Source organism: Acartia tonsa, chromosome 15 (assembly GCF_053477335.1).
Source record: "Acartia tonsa isolate MP-2025a chromosome 15, ASM5347733v1, whole genome shotgun sequence".
Taxonomy (NCBI): Eukaryota; Metazoa; Arthropoda; class Copepoda; order Calanoida; family Acartiidae; genus Acartia; species Acartia tonsa.
The window spans coordinates 2,447,962-2,466,526 of record NC_137274.1 but is presented as its reverse complement, the minus strand read 5'-3'; the positions used below and the strand labels follow the sequence as shown (position 1 = coordinate 2,466,526).

General features: G+C 30.8%; 1 protein-coding gene across 1 annotated transcript in view; it reads left to right on the top strand.

Moving 5' to 3' along the window:
- Nucleotides 1-5,154: 5,154 nt before the first annotated feature.
- Nucleotides 5,155-18,565, top strand: part of LOC145307367 (uncharacterized) — a 181,384-nt gene continuing 167,973 nt past the window's right edge. The window contains exons 1-10 of the mRNA XM_080149747.1: nucleotides 5,155-5,217; nucleotides 5,421-5,471; nucleotides 6,824-6,893; nucleotides 7,602-7,694; nucleotides 12,548-12,599; nucleotides 13,103-13,241; nucleotides 13,533-13,581; nucleotides 13,906-13,995; nucleotides 17,895-17,959; nucleotides 18,130-18,237. Of these exons, the coding sequence (XP_080005873.1) occupies nucleotides 5,163-5,217; nucleotides 5,421-5,471; nucleotides 6,824-6,893; nucleotides 7,602-7,694; nucleotides 12,548-12,599; nucleotides 13,103-13,241; nucleotides 13,533-13,581; nucleotides 13,906-13,995; nucleotides 17,895-17,959; nucleotides 18,130-18,237 (772 nt within the window). The 5' untranslated portion in view covers nucleotides 5,155-5,162. The remainder of the gene's footprint in view (nucleotides 5,218-5,420; nucleotides 5,472-6,823; nucleotides 6,894-7,601; nucleotides 7,695-12,547; nucleotides 12,600-13,102; nucleotides 13,242-13,532; nucleotides 13,582-13,905; nucleotides 13,996-17,894; nucleotides 17,960-18,129; nucleotides 18,238-18,565) is intronic.

Below are 18,565 nucleotides of genomic sequence, written 5' to 3'. Positions count from 1 at the left end.
CAGGATAAGGTTTATGGACATACTTACATTTTCAGGACTTGATCATAGAGTTGCATCTCTTTATGCTTTGTTGTCCCAGGAATCAAAATACCAAAAATCAGATTAATCCGATGATTAAATCACAAAAATTTTTTTATTAAAGTAAAAAAATCCACATGTTTAAAATAGACGTACGGACATTTTGGTAATGATTTCAGAGTTGCTTCGCTTTCTAAATCGTACCTTACTACTAAAGGAACCACCATGCAAAATTTGAAATCGATAGGACAATTCTAACATGCCTAAATTAACGAAAAAAGCTATCCGTTACGGACGGACCTACCTTAATTATAGAAAAGCTTCGCTTTAAAATAAAGCATATACATTCTTTGAAATTCTGGTAATGATTATAGAGTTGCTACGTTTTTTAAATTGTACATAATTGTAAAGGCATCATCATGCAAAGTTTGAAATTATTAGGATAATTCTAACATGCCTATTTTAATAATTACATACAAGAAAAAATGTTGTCAAAAAAGTTAAAAAACAGCATGTTTTAAATTGACGCACGGACTTTCTGGTAATGATTCTATAGTTACTAAGCTTTCTAATTCGTACCTAACTGCCCAAGGAGTTATCATGCAAAGTTGTAAAGCAATATTACAATTCTAACATGTTTAAATTATCAAAAATAGCTAACTGTTATGGAAAATCGTGACGGACTGACCCTAACTATAAAAAGGCTTCGCTTAAAAAAAAAGATATTTTGTATTTGTTGCACATATGTTTATCTAGTAATTTTCCATAGTTATAGAATTATCTAAACAAGGGGGGTTCAAAGGACAAGTATTTACCCGCAACTGATTTTTTTCCTACAAAGTGTCAGTCGAGTACTGTAACCCCCCCCCCCCCCCCCACCCCCTTCTAATTTTGAAATAAATCTAATATTAGTGCAGTGTGAAGGGTAAGATTTTTTACCTATACCTAGCCCCTAGAGCTGCAGTACCTTATTTCCCTAACCCTGTGGGGCTACTCAGTACACAAATTACTCTACCCTAAAGTGACCTAAAGAATTAAACAACTAAAAATACTCCACCCCCCTCCCATATTTCAAAATTTAGAAAAATGGGGGGTGTTTGATGCTCACCATGCCATGTTAAGGGAAAATGCGTTTGTGTGTGTGTGTGTATGTGAGTGTATGTGTGTGTGTGTATGTGTGTGTGTCTACGAGTCTTTAAGCTAGTTTTTTTTCCATCATATGTTTAAATAGAGTTTTGTTAGAGTAGTTGATTTAATCTATAATACAAAGTAGCTTGATGTCCGTCCGTCCCTTAAGATCTCCGTAACACCTGAACCGGATTATACTCTTCAGGGAATATACCTACTGGTCCTGTGGTGGTTTTAGGCTATTTTCTTTGGGGGTGGGACACCCCCCCCCCCCCCAACTTTTTTTAAAAAGAATTTTAACGAATTTTGTAAATTCGCATTTTTTGCCGCTAGGTAGGTAATAGAAGATGTAATTATACCTCTTACACCTAGAGGCTAGGGGCGAAGCCGCTAGTTGTATAATATTTCAGTAAAAAATACAAACTATACAAAAAACATGTTTTGGATTAACATGTATTGCTTACTCTTTATTATCTTATTATCTATTTTAGCACCAGTTCTCAGCCATACTAAAACAGCAAATATTGTACCGTAGAGGGACAAAGTGTCTCAAAAATCAGCCATGTAACGTCATAAAAATGTGGGAGATGAGAGAAGAAGTTGAAAAGAACCCCTATAAGAGAGAAGGATAATCCTTCATTTTTATGACGTCACATGGCTGATTTTAGTGTCACTTTGTCCCTCTATATTATAATATTGTATTGTATTACAGATAGTTTTCTATAAATATTAAAGCAATAATTTTAATATTTATACAAGCTTTGTTAGCCAAGGCCTTTGGCCCCTCGGAGCTAACAAAACTAGTTTTTCTATTTCATTTCAGTGAAAAGCTGTCTATAATATGATGCTATATATAACTATTCCTAAATAAATTTTTATATTGATGAGAAAAGTATAAAAGTTTAGTTCCCTCCCAGAAATATCTCTAAAATAATGCGTCTATAACAAGATGCTCTGCTCATATGTGTTTATGTTTTTTTTAGTAGCGAAGCTACTCTATAATTCGAAATGTCCGTCCGTCTGTCCGTCTGTCCGTCCGTCTGAGACAAAGTGGGGGAAACGTGATTTTCTCGGCTCCTATAAAAGATAGAAAGCTGAAATTTTTAGTGATGATTCTTATAACATATGCCCATCTAATCTATACATTGTTTTGTCCCTCCGTCTGTTATTTGGGGTGCTAGATCGATTCCTACATTTTCATGTTTTTCTGATTTTCTCAACTCCTTTTTAAGATAATGGGCTGAAATTTTTAGGGATTGCTTAAATTTACATTTTACATATTTTCCTTAAGTTTTATTACGATTTTTATATTTATAGGGGTGCTAGATCGATTCCTAGATTTTTAGGTTTTCTATCGTTTTCTCAATTCCTATTCAGGATTTGCGGCTGAAATTATCAGGGATTGAATATGCTCTTATTCTACATATTTCCATCAAGTTTCATAAAGATTTGTTTATAAACTGTGGTGCTAGATCGATTCCTAGATTTATCATTTTTCATGATTGAAAGGTTGCGTGATTTTGAAGTTTTTGTCATTTCCCTATTTCATCAAATATATAGGATGACACTGGTATATTGTAAATATATTCAAAATATACATTCATAATTTCTGAGCTTCGCTACTTATGGATGCTGTCATCCTTGTTTTATCAGTTATTGAGAACTCTAATTTTTAGTAGCGAAGCTACTCTATAATTTAATTAGTATCCATCTGTCAACTGAAACGTTTTTTGAGAAACATCATTTTTTTCGGCTACTTTTTAAGATTCAATTGAATTTTTTAGGTATCAAATAAGGTCACATTTTACATATTTCCACAGTTTCATTAAATTTGCTCTCAATCGATTCCTAGATTTTCAAATTAAAAATTTTTTAAGGTTTTGCGATTTATTTTAGTTTAATGTTTATTTTTATGACACTGATTTATAGTTGATTTTTTCCTGATGTACATCCACAACTTTAGAGCTTCGCTACTTATGGATGTTGTCTATTCCAAGATTCTCTGCTCATGTGTTTTAGTGTTTATGTCTCAGTTATTGAAAACTAGCTTTTTTAGCATGTGTGAACTAGGATTTTGTCTTGTTTAACTATATTTCAGGGGGAGGGGTGTTGTACAATAAACCCCCACCCTTAATGTTTTTGCCTCTAAACTCAATTTTATGAAAGATGGAGTTATAAAATTTTCTGACATTAAATGTGAAAATATGCATTTTTCTTGAAGAACTAGTACAATAAAGCTTGTTAATTTAGAAAATTTAAGCAATAAATATCAAATTGTACTGTCTATTTTCCAAGATATATGTAGGAGGGTAGGGGGGGGGGGGGGTGTGTGAGTTGAGCCCAATTGTTTAATAAATATAAAGTAAAGTAGAAAGCCTTTTTTGGAGGGGAGGCACAGTGGGTTTTTTGGCTGTTTTGGGGATATTTCAACTTTACCAATCACAATTGCCAACAAAAGCTTATTTCATCTAAAAATAAAGTTAAAACCTTTCACATACAGGTTATGGCTTATGTAATATAACATAAGCCATAAATTTAAACCAATTTTGATGCTTTAACAGATTTTTTATAAGAGGGATTGTCATACTTGGATTTAAACTTTCAGTTGATATTTCAAATTGTAGAAGGTTTTCCTGAGGTTTACAGGATGCCGAGCCCTATTATAGGAAAGAATACATTTTACATACATTTAAATTAGATAAAATGATTTTAACCCCTTACAGTCGGGCCCCTTGCCGCACCTTAATCGGTCGGGAGGGGGGGGGGGGGGCGTTCAACGCCCCCCTCTATTGTCTCAGTTTCTATTAGAGCTAGTGGGCTAAAATTTTTTATGCAGGTCCCCTATTTGATAATGAATTTCCGCCCTTAAGTGAAACAAAGTCAATTTTCGCTTCCTTCACCCTTTTATTTAATAACCTTTATTTTTAGGTCCTTTTTAACTTAAAAATTTCAAAAGGCTGTAATTTTCTTATTTTTGAAGATAGAAGAACAATTTCTTCACAGAAAATGTTTATCTTTATGTAAATTTTATATTAGAAATATCAAAACATAAATTTCAGCGGCCGCAGCTGTACTTGGCAGCTGCCAGCCGCCGTAGTCGGCGGGAAAACGGCGGCGGATCTTTATGAAATCTTAATACGTTATGTAGACATGTAAGAAAAGCTTAAGTTTAAAATTTGAAGTCTCTAAGTTAAAAATTGCGGTCACAGGAGCCTTTTAAAGATTTCTGGAGACCTGGAGGATCAGGACCTGCAGGATGATACCTGGAACCTGAAATTGACTTGAACACCTGTATTTTATAAAAGGATTTACTACTAGAGGATAATTTTGTATTTTAGTAAGATAAAATGCTTTGTTTAAGTCAAAAAATATTTTTGCTCTTTACCTGGATCACCCTGCCAGGTTTGCTGGCATCCTGTGCCCGCCAGGATGGAGGTATTCAAAAAATTCCAACTCTAAGTTATGTGTTATACCTATACTTAAAAAGTCACGCAGTTTGGGCTCTTATCTTTCACACACAGAAAATGAGATCGAAAAAACCGGATGTGGGGGGCGCTAAACGCCCCCCCCCCCCCAACTGTTAAGGGTTAAGTAATGATGATATCAGTAAGAATATTCCACTATCAAATTAATAGAAGTGCATCTACTTTTTAATAGGTACTAACAGCTTTTTTGAAAGGGACAGAGAAGGGCAAGAAAAATAGCCCAAAACCATCCCAAGTCTTAAATCTGAAAATTAAATAGCATAAAACAACACAGGACAAGAGAACCCAATCGGTCCAGTACTTATTGAGATCTTAAGCTTCAGACAATAAACCTTACTTCTCTGCTGTTACATATTAAATATGAGTTTACATTGAATTTTCAACCACTAATTCTAATCTACAGAAGAGATAATTTTGTGTATTATTATTGAGGATGTACATAATATCGTTTATTGTCTTATCCCTTTAGATCCCTGGATATTTCACCAGTTAATTTCCTATACCTGTGATATATTTCAGAAGAATTGCACAATGAAACTGTTTGACCCACTTTGGGTTAACATAATATGTTTACTCTTGCATCAAGGTTTGTATCATAAAAATCTTTTCTAACTTAAATTTAAATGGGGGGAGGTCAATTCCCCTGTGACTGAATAGGGACTCAATATATCACCACTCTCCCCACCCCCCCCCCCCCCACCCAATTTTAAATGGCCCTAGAGTTTTATATGGGGCGTACCCGCTAGATGTAATATATGATATACAAATTTTGACCTTGATAATATTAAGTGTCCTGTCAAGAGTATCTGCATTATTATGGAACAGTTACAGTAAAAGCAGGTATTATTCATTCCTTTATCTTTTTAAATTCTGTCAGGTAATGAAAAATTTGATTTTTTAAACCTTGGTTTAATCAAAACTTTGAACATAAATATATCCTAACACATGCACGAAAAATATGGGTTCATATATAGAATCAGCAAAATATTACGAATCCATTGTAAGCAAAATTGAAAAAAAGTAGAATAATTTTTTTTATAAATGGCCTAACAAAACAAAACAAGGATTTAAGATGGTAAAAGGGAATAGGAGGGTGAGTAAAGGTTGCCTGTATAATATAATATTTCATAAAATTTCTTTTATTGTAGTTCATTTACTATTTTGTAAACTTTTTATTTAAATTTTGCTTTGAATAGATATGTAACATTTTTCTCATTCTAAAGGTATATATAAACATACATTTTTAGTCTGTATTAGGATATATTTAAGTTCAAAGTTTTGATTAAACCAATCGATTTTTTCATTACCTGACAGAATTTTAAAGTAAGATGTCAAATTAAAGATAATAATCTTACCATTTTTGTTCATAATGGCAATTTTCTTCTTTTTTTGTAGGGTTTTAGTACTCTAAAACTGACTTAATTTAAAAAAAAATTGAGAGGTCTACAAAATAAACAATTGCATATCTAAATGCTATGGAAAATTTTACATCTACTACTTACTAAAAACACCGACTAGCTATTTAAAATAAAAATGAAAAAAGTTTATTGTAGTTCATTTACTATTTTGGAACCTAGTAATAGTGTCTAACTTTTTATCTTTGTCACATAACAAAAATATATCTCTTTTTTAAGGGTTTCCTTTCCCACCTCCCCTCACATCCTTCGATTTGTGTAACGTCACAAAGATAAAAAGTTAGACACTATTACTAGGTTCCTATTTTGTAAACTTTTTATTTCAATTTTGCTTAGAATGGTTTTGTAATATTTTTCTCATTCTAGAGGTATATATAAACATACATTTTTCATGTATGTATTAGAATATATTTAAGTTCAAAGTTTTGATTAAACCAAGGTTTAAAAAGTTGATTTTTTCAATAATTAGCCAACAGAATTCAAAAGTAAGCTGCCAAATTAAAGATCTTACTATTTTTGTTCATTATGGCAATTTTGTTCTTTTTTTTGTTGGGTTTTAGTACCTTAAAACTGACTTAATTTAAAAAAAAACTTAAATTACTTTAAAAATGAGAGGTCTACAAAAATAAACGATTGCATATCTAAATTCTATGGAAAATTTTACATCTACTACTTATTAAAAACAATGACTAGCTATTTAAAAGAAAAAGAAAAAAAGTTAAGAAACCTATTTTGTAAACACAAAGGTTCATTCATTTAGAGAATTGACATGTTTAGGTGAAATCAACACATTTGAATGTATAGTTGATAATACTGATGGAAATCATTACTGGACTCTTGGAGATAGGTAATCACATACAAATAGTTTACTCAGTTGTAGGTCTAGTCTATAATTCACAATGTCAGTTTGTCTGTCTATAGAAAATGTCTATTCATAATTTTATTTTTGTAATGATTATCTGTACTTACGAATTCTTGGTTTGTCATTCTGTCAAGCAACAAAAAGACCTACTATATAGATTTATTTATAAAAGGTTTGATAGGTGCAGATACCTCCCCCCCCCCTTTCCCAATTTTAAAAGTGAGAGAAAAAATTGGGTACAGTCCCTTTAGTGGCAACACCACTTAGGGACATTACTTTGTATTTTCACAGTAGCTTTTAATCCTATTTCTAGCCCCTGCGGGGGATCCAACCCTGCAGGGCTAATTGCCTATCCCTGGCTGGCAATTGTCTACCCTAATATAACCTAACCTAACCTAAAATTAACTATCAAATGCCATTGTGAATATACGACATAACGCCCCTTAAGGGGCAATGACACAAAAAGGACTATACCCAAAACATTTGCTTTAGTGTGGGGAGTAATTTTTTTCAGGGGTGATTTCTCTAAGTAGTATGTAGCTCCCTACTCAAAGATAATTATCAGCAAATAAGCTACATTGTGAAGGAGAGCCATATCAGTTCAGAAATAAGCAAGATCTTATGATACAAGCAGACAGACTCACAGATACAATAGACCTTAAAACAACTTGTTGATTTGATTAAATTTCCTAGGAAATATTCAGCAGAATTGAAGGATGATGGGACAGAGAAGTTGATGGTTATACAGTTCATATTCACTCTTCAAGACAATGGCCTGGAATTGAGGTTATTTTCAGAATGTTTATTTCTCTCCATCTGTCCATAAAACACAAAGTGGGGGAATTGTGATTTTCTCAGCTCCTATTCAAGATACACAGCTAAAACTTATTGTCAACATTCACATCATAATAGAGCATAATATATTTTTCACTTATTTCCCCATATAAGAATGTTTATTTCTGTAGTTTATAAAACAATTTATAATAAAATATTTCTATTGCTTTTAACTAATGCTCTTTAAATCTCTATGTCTGTAATCTTATCATTCATGATATTTTTGGTGCTTCACTACTTATGGATGTTGTCATCGTTGTTTTATGTTTGCTCATAAGAAGATATTTATTAGATTTTTTAAATACCAATTGAACAAATTACAAGTTAATTGTTTTAACAAACAGAAAACTTTATATGACACTATAAAGATTTTAAAAGTTGAATTTATACACAATGGTGTTTCTTTTGGTGTAATTCTGAATCAAAAACATAGTCAAATATCCTTAAAAATCAACACTATGATTGCAAATCTTTTATCTGGAAGTCATAACTTCGCATTGTTATGAGTTGCATTCTTTTTAGACATTTTTTTACAAGCTTTTCATTTGCAGTTAAGATTAAAGGGCGCCTGCAAGAACTACCACACTTTAACTGCTGAAAGACTGCCACAAGTAGAACCACTACCCCAAATTTAAAGCCTTCAGCTTCAATAACAAAAAAGTTCTAGGCATTTCAAAATAGCATTTTATGTACAATGAATATTTTGAAAGATTTCCAATAAAAGAAAAAACAATATTAAATTACGTCGCCTAGACACAAAGTTATAACCTTATCTTTGTCAGAAACTTAGATTATCGGTAAATGATTACATTTTTACAATAAAACACCACATTTCATAGTCAAAATCTATGAAAAAATTCGATTTAAATTCCATTTGTAAACAAAAATCATAGCGGACACAAATAGGGAAACAAATACAAGCTCAGCTGTGATTGGTTGTTAAGCTGATTCAACCTTATGATTGGCTACAGTACACTCGGTACTACGCAATTAAAACTTAATTTTTTTAATGATTTTGATTATAAAAATGGGTATTTTTCTTGTAAAAATATAAGGGGGGGGGGAAGTTTTGCCACTTTTGCGTAATCCGTGATTATTAGGCTAGGTATTGATGTGAGACTATAGGTTATTAGGGATAAAAGTTTAATTTTGGATAGTACTTCACGTATATTTAATCATTTTTTGGATAACCCCACCCCCTAGCCTCCGGGGCTCAAAATCCTCCTAAAAATGAACCTAACCTTAATTTTCTCAAAAACCATTTGACCAATAGGGATGATTTCTTAAACTTAAGCTTTTATGCTTATAAACTAACTTCTAGTTTAGAAGTCATCCCCCTGCAGCCAACCCCTAGCCCTCCGGGGCTCTTAAAAACCCTAAACAATGAACCTAACCTTTATTTTCTCAGAAACTATTCTACCAAGGGAGATGATTTCTTAAACTTAGGTTTATGGTTATAAACTAACTTAAAGTTTAGAAGTCACCCCCCAGCCGCCAACCCCAAGCCCTCCAGGGCTCTTAAAAACCCTAAACAATGAACCTAACCTTTATTTTTTCAGAAACTATTCTACCAAGGGAGATGATTTCTTAAACTTAAGCTTTTATGCTTATAAACTAACTTTTAGTTTAGAAGTCACCCCTCTGCCACCAACCCCTAGCCCTCCGGGGCTAAAAAAAAAACCTAAAAATGAACCTAACCTGAATTTTCTCAGAAATAATTTGATCAATAGGGATGATTTCTTAAACTTGATCTTTCATGGTTATAAACTAACTTTTAGTTTAAATGTCACCCCCTTGCCGTCAACCCCTAACCTTCCGGGGTTAAAAAAAACCTAAAAATGAACCTAAGCTTAATTTTCTCAGAAATCATTTGATCAATAGAGATGATTGCTTAAACTTAAGCTATAATGCTAATAAACTAACTTTTAGTTTAAAAGTCATCCCCCTGCCATCAACCACTAGCACTCCAGGGCTCAAAAAAAACCTAAAAATGAACCTTAACTTAATTTTCTCAGAAACCATTTGATCAATAGAGATTACTAAAGCTTTTATGCTTATAAAATAACTTATTTAAAAGTTCAGATATTTTGGACTAAAGCTTATATGTGTATTTTTTGTTTGGCAGATATATTGTTATAAACTAACTTTTAGTTTAGAAATCACCCATCCCATAGCCACCTTGTGCTAAAAAAAAAACCCAAAAAGTGTACTTAAATTTTTAGGTTTTTTTTTGAGCCCCGGGGGACTAGGCGTTGGCGGCAGGGGGGTGACTTCTAAACTAAAAGTTAGTTTATAACCATAAAAGCTTAAGTTTAAGAAATCATCTCTATTGGTCAAATGGTTTCTGAGAAAATAAAGGTTAGGTTCATTTTTAGGTTTTTTTTCAGCCCTGGAGGGCTAGGGGTTGGCAGCAGGGTGGTGACTTCTAAACTAGAAGTTAGTATATAAGCATATAAGTTTAAGAAATCATCCCTATTGGTCAAATGGTTTCTGAGAAAATTAAAGATAGGTTCATTTTTAAGGTTTTTTTGAGCCCCGGAGGGCTAGGGGTTAGTAACAGGGGGGGGGGGGGTCATTTTAGCATTATAGCTTAAGTTTAAGTTTAACTAAAAGCTTAAGTTTAAGAAATCATCTATTGGTCAAATGGTTTCTAGGAAAATTAAAGTTAGGTTCATTTTTAGGGCTAGAGGTTGGTGGCAGGGGGGTGACTTATAAACTAGAAGTAAGTTTATAAGCATAAAAGCTTAAATTAAAGAAATCATCTCTATTGGTAAAATGGTTTCTGAGAAAATTAAGGTTAGGTTCATTTTTAGGGTTTTTTTTGAACCCCGGAGAGCTAGGGGTTGGCGGTATGGGGTGACTTCTAAAGTAAAAGTTAGTTTATAACCATAAAAGCTTAAGTTTAAGAAATAATCTCTGTGGAGCAAATGGTTTCTGAGAAAATTAAGGTTAGGTTCATTTTTAGGTTTTTTTTAGCCCTGGAGGGCTAGGGGTTGGCGGTAGGGGGATGACTTTTAAACTAAACATTAGTTTAAAACCATAAGAGCTTAAATTTAAGAAATCATCTCTATTATTCAAATGGTTTCTGAGAAAATTAAGGTTAGGTTCATTTTTAGGGGGTTTTTCAGCCCCAGGGGGCTAGGGGTTGGCGGCTGGGGGGTGACTTCTAAACTTTAAGTTAGTTTATAACCATAAACCTAAGTTTAAGAAATCATCTCCCTTGGTAGAATGGTTTCTGAGAAAATAAGGGTTAGGTTCATTTTTAGGGTTTTTAAAAGCCCCAGAGGGCTAGGGGTTGGCTGCAGGGGGATGACTTCTAAACTATAAGTTAGTTTTTATGCATAAAAGCTTAAAGGGAGTGTGAACGTAAAAATTTTTCATCTGATTATCAAATCTTAACATTTACTAAGCACATTTCACTACACTGATCAACCAAAAATGTCCTATTCACAAAAATATCCAGAAATAATGCCTTGATTTTATGGTATTTTGAGAGGGAAAAAGGAAAAAACAGGGAAAATCTAAACGTTTTTGTTTCTTAAATAATGTTTGTAGGGATATTTAACTTGTCATATATAGTTGAAACAATTTACTTACTGTTAAGGATTTATTTTATGCTATAAAATTGCCGATTCGTTTTTTTATAACGTAGTAATTAGGTAATAAAGACATATTTTAAATTCGTATTATTGACAAAAAAATACCTCACTGTCTACAAAGGGTTGAATCTCATAGGTTATATAAAATAATAATATCCTTTTTTATTGTGTTGAACAATAAATAACCCACTTTGGCGAATTAGTTTACACTTTTATCAGACTGTTTATAAAGAAATATTGCGTCTTTATTATTTACAAATTTGTAATTAAAGGTGGGCGAGAGATGGGCCATTTAAAGTTAAATGGATACTAATAAAAAACCTGTTTCAGGCTTTGTTATTGTATTTGGTTTTCAATAAAAAAATATTGCTTATTTTATCAATTTCTATGTAACTATACATTGGATTAAAGCAAGGATTATGTTAAAAGTCAGCTTAACTGTTAGGAAAAATCTAGAACTATGTGAAAAAGTTTAATTTTAGCTATAATGGGAGAAAAAAGCAATTTAATGCACATTTTATATAATACGGAAAATTTCTTCCTTTCCCCGTACCTTATAAAAATCGTCGGAAAAAGCCGTTTTTTAAGCAAACAAAAGCGCGTTTTGCTCTATCTGTGAGATATTATGAATGAGATAATGTTAAGATTTGATATTAAGATGAGAAAAATTTACTTTCACAGTCCCTTTAAGTTTAAGAAATCATCCCTATTGATCAAATGGATTCTGAGAAAATTAAGGTTAGGTTCATTTTTAGGGGGATTTTGAGCCCTGGGGGGCTAGGGGGTGGGGTTATCCAAAAAATGATTAAATATACGTGAAGTACTATCCAAAAGTAAACTTTTATCCCAAATAACCTTTCTCACATCAATACCTAGCCTAATAATCACGGATTACTCGAAAGTGGCAAAACTTCCCCACCCCTTTAGTTACTGGCAACCTAAATTTATGCCAAAAATAAGCTTATAATTTTGTTTCTAGGCCACGTAGTTTAATTTCAAAATTCATAACTTTAGCATTAAAATTCTTTCAAAAGTTTCATTGTATATAAAATGTCATTTTAAAATGCCTAGAACTTTTTTGTTATAGAAACTGAAGGCTTCAAATTTGGGGTATTGGGTCTATTTGTGGCAGTCTTTCAGCAGTCAAAGTGTGGTATTTCTTGCAGGCTTCCTTTCAGTGCCAATATTTAAAATATCTTTTTTTAGGTGCTGGAAAGATGAGAATTTTGATTTTATACAGATCTCTGTCCTTGAGCAGGTTTAGTCAATATTTTGTTTTCTTCAAATGTTACTTAATATTACCTAACTATGGATATTGTCAATCTTGTTAGCAGCAAATAATTCATCTTTGTAATAGACCTTAATGTATATGCAAGTAAAAGATATGTATGATGAATGAAGTGTCTGTATATTGCAAAATTTGACCACTTATATCAATTATTAAAAAGAACTATTGTGAAGTCAGCTTTTAAATCATAAGCGTGTGCTTTATAAAGAGGGTAGAATAGTTATTTATTGCATCATATTATAAACAGCTTTTCAAGGATATTAAAATGTACAATTATTAGATTAAAATTAGATTTGTTAGACTCCAGATTCCAAAGGTATGAGCTAAAAACTGGTTTTAATATTGTGATTGTACATTCTTAGAAAACTGGATATAATAGAATATAATGCATGGTTTTTCAGTGTGGCTGAGAACTGGTTCTTATCCACCGGATTTTAATCTGTTCAAAATCCAAGCTGGACATATATATTTAGACTTCACCTGGGTTGACACTCGATGATGGATTAGTATATGCTGGTCAAATTCTGAATGGTAAACCTCATGGCTATGGACAAATAATCAACAATAATGGAGAAAAATACTTTGCTGTTTTTGAAAATGGAGTAGAAACTGGTATATTTTAAACTATTTTCAAGTAGTATATTTTTAGCTTAAGTTAGCTCCCCAGAGTTTCATAGCTATGTAGATGCTTAAGTAACAAACATGCATTGAATCTGGCTTCAAATAATGAATCTATACTAAAAAAAGCACAACAAAACTTTTAGTAGTAACTATTTTAGGCAAATTATATTTTAAAGATTATGATGTAAGGGTTCTTTTTTTTGTAATTATCCAACCAAGCAGCCACAAGAGCCATTTAAAAATCAAAATATTTTTGTTTTCAAGCAAAAATAATTTATTTAGCTACAGATGATGAAAGTTTTGATTATGATACTGGAGATAGCATGATCAGGTAATAATCACTCCGCATTTGTGTTAAAACATGTCACCTTGATATCTGATATATAACAAACTTCATTATACAAATGATATTAAAGATAGTACCTACTACTGCTATGTTAGGCACGTGACAATAATAAGAGTACAGGTGCCTTTTCCAATACACAGGCATATTGCCATGTACTTTTTAACTTCCAAACTAATGACTTGAAATTAAAGGGTTAATTGTCAGTTAAATATTACTTTACCTCATTAGAATCACTCATATTTATATATTATACATTACTAAAATATTATCAAAATATAGATTAATAAAGTTAATCTTACAATGCTTTAGGAATGCTAGTTATCGCTGGAAAGATGGCATTATCCATTACCGATTCGTTGACATTCAAAGAGGTGAAGGATATGATGATAGTGAAAGAAGGTAATTAAATTTTAAGACAATAAATTCAAGCTTCTATTTTAGATAAATAGCCTAATTTCCTAGTAAATATTTCGGTGACCTATATAAACACTCTATTTTTTGATTGTCTGTTGCAAATTGCTAGACAATCCATTCTGTATAATTTTTCCCTCCCTTTCTTTGTCAGTAATTCAATGTCATTTCAAATTCATGGCGAACCCCACCTGAAAATGTGTTATGTTAGAAAAAAACCTGTGGAAATGATGAGGTCAGGACAAGCTTCTCCTAAATCAAATTAGTTCCTCATATTAGTTGAAAATTTTCTTGTTCCTTTGGTGATCAAATTTTACTTTTTTCTTTGGAGTACCTTCAACCTAACCTTCTTTACTGTCATTTTGTCATTCATGTTTATCATGCAAAATTGCTCCTATTCCATTAGAATAGACAGATATTGGAGCTTTCTAAATATATTTATAGCTCTAATACTTTTTCTGGTATCTTTTTTCAAAGTATTGATGTAAAATTATTTTTGTTAACAGCAAAAAGGTGAAACTTTGAATTAGATATTTTAGAAAAAAATTAAAGTATTTTCATATATTAAATCTCACTAATATTGCACACAATTAACCAAATTGGACAGTTAAAGGAAGCCTATATGCTAAAAGACTGCCACAAGTAGACCCAATACCCCTAAATTTTAATAATAAAAAAGTTCTAGGCATTTCAAAATGACATTGTATGTACAGTGAAAACTTTGAAAGATTTCCATTTCTCATAATAGAAATTATTAAATTCCATTGCCTAGACACAAAATTATAACCTTATCTTTGTCAGAAAATTAGGTAACTGATTTTATTTTTACTATAAAAACACCACATTTCATAGTCAAAATCTCTAAAAAAATCAGTTTAATTTCTGTTTTTAAGCGTAAAATCATGGTGGAGACAAATGAAACTAATTCAAGCTCAGATGTTATTGGTTCTTGAGCTGTTTCAGTCTTCTGATTGGCTGAAAATACTACAGTACTCTAGGTACAACGCAAGTTTAACTGAAATTAAAAATGAATTTGACTATAAGAATGGGTATTTTTATTGTAAAAATATAATTAGTTACTGGCATTCTAAATTTATGACTAAAATAAGTTTATAATTTTTTTTCTAGGCTATGTAGTTTAATTTTACAATTCTTAACATGAGCAATGAAAATATTTCAAAAGAAGGTGTATTAACTTTTTTGCTTTTTATTTAAGATAGCTAGCCGGTGCTTTTAGTAAGTAGTAGTTGTAAAATTTTTCATAGAATTCAGATATGCAATCGGTTTTTTTGTAGACCTCTTATTTTTTAATTAATTTAAGTTTTTTCAAAAAATAATTAAGTCGGTTTTAAGGTACTAAAACGCAACAAAATAAATAGTAAGATCTTTAATTTGACACCTTACTTTTAAAATTCTGTTTAGTAATTATTGAAAAAATCTATTTTTTTAACCTCGGTTTAATAAAAACTTTAAACCTTAATATTTTCTCAAACAGACATAAAAAATATGGGTTCATATATACCTTTAGAATCAGAAAAATATTACGAATCCATTCTAAGAAAAATAAAAGAAGAAAATGGCCAGTATAAACAAAAATAGTAAGATCTTTAATTTGACACCTTACTTTTAAAATTCTGTTTAGTAATTATTGAAAAAATCTATTTTTTTAACCTCGGTTTAATAAAAACTTTAAACCTTAATATTTTCTCAAACAGACATAAAAACATGGGTTCATATATACCTTTAGAATCAGAAAAATATTACGAATCCATTCTAAGCAAAATTAAAAAAAAGTAAAAACTTAAAAATTAAAAATGGCCTAAAGTATGATATTTTTACAGGCAACACTTAATTGTAACTATTAAACTAGCCAATCAAAAATCTCTAAAATTGACGAATCAAAACTTAACCAATAGAATTGACAAAAAAAAGGATAATGTTCAAACAATATATAAAATAGATACTACAATAAAAATAGTGATACTTACATAACATGTAAAGAATGAAATATTATGAACAAGTATGCTTCAGTCTGTTTATAAACTTAAAAACAATGCAGTTAAAATGCATTATTGTTTCTTGTGTTTAAAAAATATCTGTTACAGTGTATGTACATTTGTTTAGGTTTTGTTCAGGTTTTGTTCAGGTTTTATTCAAGTCAACCCTTTAAAGCCGAAAATTATGATTCTTAAAATAAACTTATTTTTTTATTATAGTTTTATAAAACCTTTTCAATTTTGCTTAGAATAGATTCGTAATATTTTTCTGATTCTAAAGGTATATATGAACCCATATTTTTTATGTCTGTTTGAGAAAATATTTAGGTTTAAAGTTTTTATTAAACCGAGGTTAAAAAAATAGATTTTTTCAATAATTACTAAACAGAATTTTAAAAGTAAGGTGTCAAATTAAAGATCTTACTATTTTTGTTCATACTGGCCATTTTCTTCTTTTATTTTGTTGCGTTTTAGTACCTTAAAACCGACTTAATAATTTTTTGAAAAAACTTAAATTACTTAAAAAATAAGAGGTCTACAAAAAAAAACGATTACATATCTGAATTCTATGAAAAATTTTACATCTACTACTTACTAAAAGCACTGGCTAGCTATCTTAAATAAAAAGCAAAAAAGTTAATACACCTTCTTTGTACATTTTAAATACCTACACCTTTTTTGTTATTAAAGCTGAAGGTTTCAATTTTGGGGTATTGGGTCTACTTGTGGCAGTCTTTCAGCAGTTAGATCTGTGTATTTATTGAAGGCTTCCTTAAAGGTGCCTTAAACTATCTAAATTTAATGGACAGTCCAAATATATTCTTTTAAAGACACTATAAGCCAAGAAGAGCATGCTGAAATGATTTTTGAAAGTGCTAAAGAAAAAAATACCTTGTGTTTTTTAATTGACTTTAGCAAGGACTTTAAGAACAGATAAGCTGTGAAATGTTGTCACTTTGTAATAAAAAAGCCAATAAAACAACAATCTAAAATTATAAACAAAATAGAAGAATCTTAAGTATTTCCAAGTAGATTAAAACTTAAACAACTTATTCTTGTTTATTTTTTTCTAATAATATTTGAATAGGACTTGGTAATTAAAGTAGACATGTAATAAAAGTAGCAATTTAATCTTAGACCATTGTTTTGTTAAAAGCACAACATTATAAACCATTACTGAGGTTTTAAATTAAAAATATAAAATTATTTTGAAATATGAGTTTTTGTACCTTAAAAACATTTTAAATTTTAAAAATGCATTAATAGGCAATTTTTAATTATAATTGGATTAGATTTAGCATTCTACTGGCTTTGTATTTCGATTTCCATTGAATGTAGATAGTTTTAGGCACTTCAGCAGTCCAATTTGGTCAATTAGGAGCAATATTAAAGATATATTAAAGATACCTTTATTTTTCTCTAAAATATCTTATTTTATTGTTCACCTTTTTGCCTTTAAGATGATTTGAAAGAAATAGTTTGAAATAAAATATCTAAAACTTACCAGAGCTAGAAAAATGTTAGAGACCATTTTGGAAAGCTCCAATATCTGTCTATTCTACTGGAAAAGACAAATAAAAAATGAAGGAGGTTAGGTTAAAGGTATTACAAAGAAAAAAAATATTCATTTTTCACTGAAAGTAATTCAAAAATTTGATAGAACTAATTCAAATTAGGAAAAGCTAGTTCTGAACTCATTTTAAGGTCCCAGTACACTAGTTGAAAACTTGCTCCTCATGGGGTTTTTCTAACTTAATAGGTGTCCAGGTGCAATGGCAAATTTGATTTACATTTCTGCTATCTATAGTCAGAGATTTTTTATATCATTCAAGGTGTCTTTAGTTATTTAATATTAGTATTTCTTTGGATTCAAATTGATGTTAAATTTAGGTTTTTAGAAACTCAGAAAATAATAATCCGAATGCAAATGCAACTACTGGAGTCACAACTTTCAGGTATTTTTTTTTCATTTTATTATTAAACAGAAATGTTTCATGTTTCTAATTTGTCCATGATTGATTTAAATTGTAAAATAACCCCAAAAATCAATCACATTTCCCACCCCCTTCTCATGATCAAGCAAAAACTGGATGGTAGCCTATGTTAATCTATTAATTCACTTAAGGTTGTATCAGATTTATTGATCTGGATGATAATCCAGATCCTAAACTTTTTAATGGACAAGAATTGCACATTACAAAATGGAATTTATATCGATGCCATGCAACAATAGGTATTACTTTGAGAATTTTTTTATCTTGAGGAATTACATCTTCCTTATATCTATTGTAAAATACCAAGAACAGTACAGTTTGTCTTTATCAGAATCTCTCTGTAAATCATCAATGAATATTGTAAACAATATTACTCCCAAAATTGAAATATTAATGTTATGTAATTTAGACCAAGATTCTTCAACTTATTTCTGGTTTCTTTCACTCAGATTGCTTTTACCTTGTATACCAGCATTATGAACCCTTTATGGTTGGGACCCTTGCTTCACCTTAATTAATCCCCCCCCCCCCTTATATCTCAGCTTCTTATAGAGTGAGAGAGCTAAA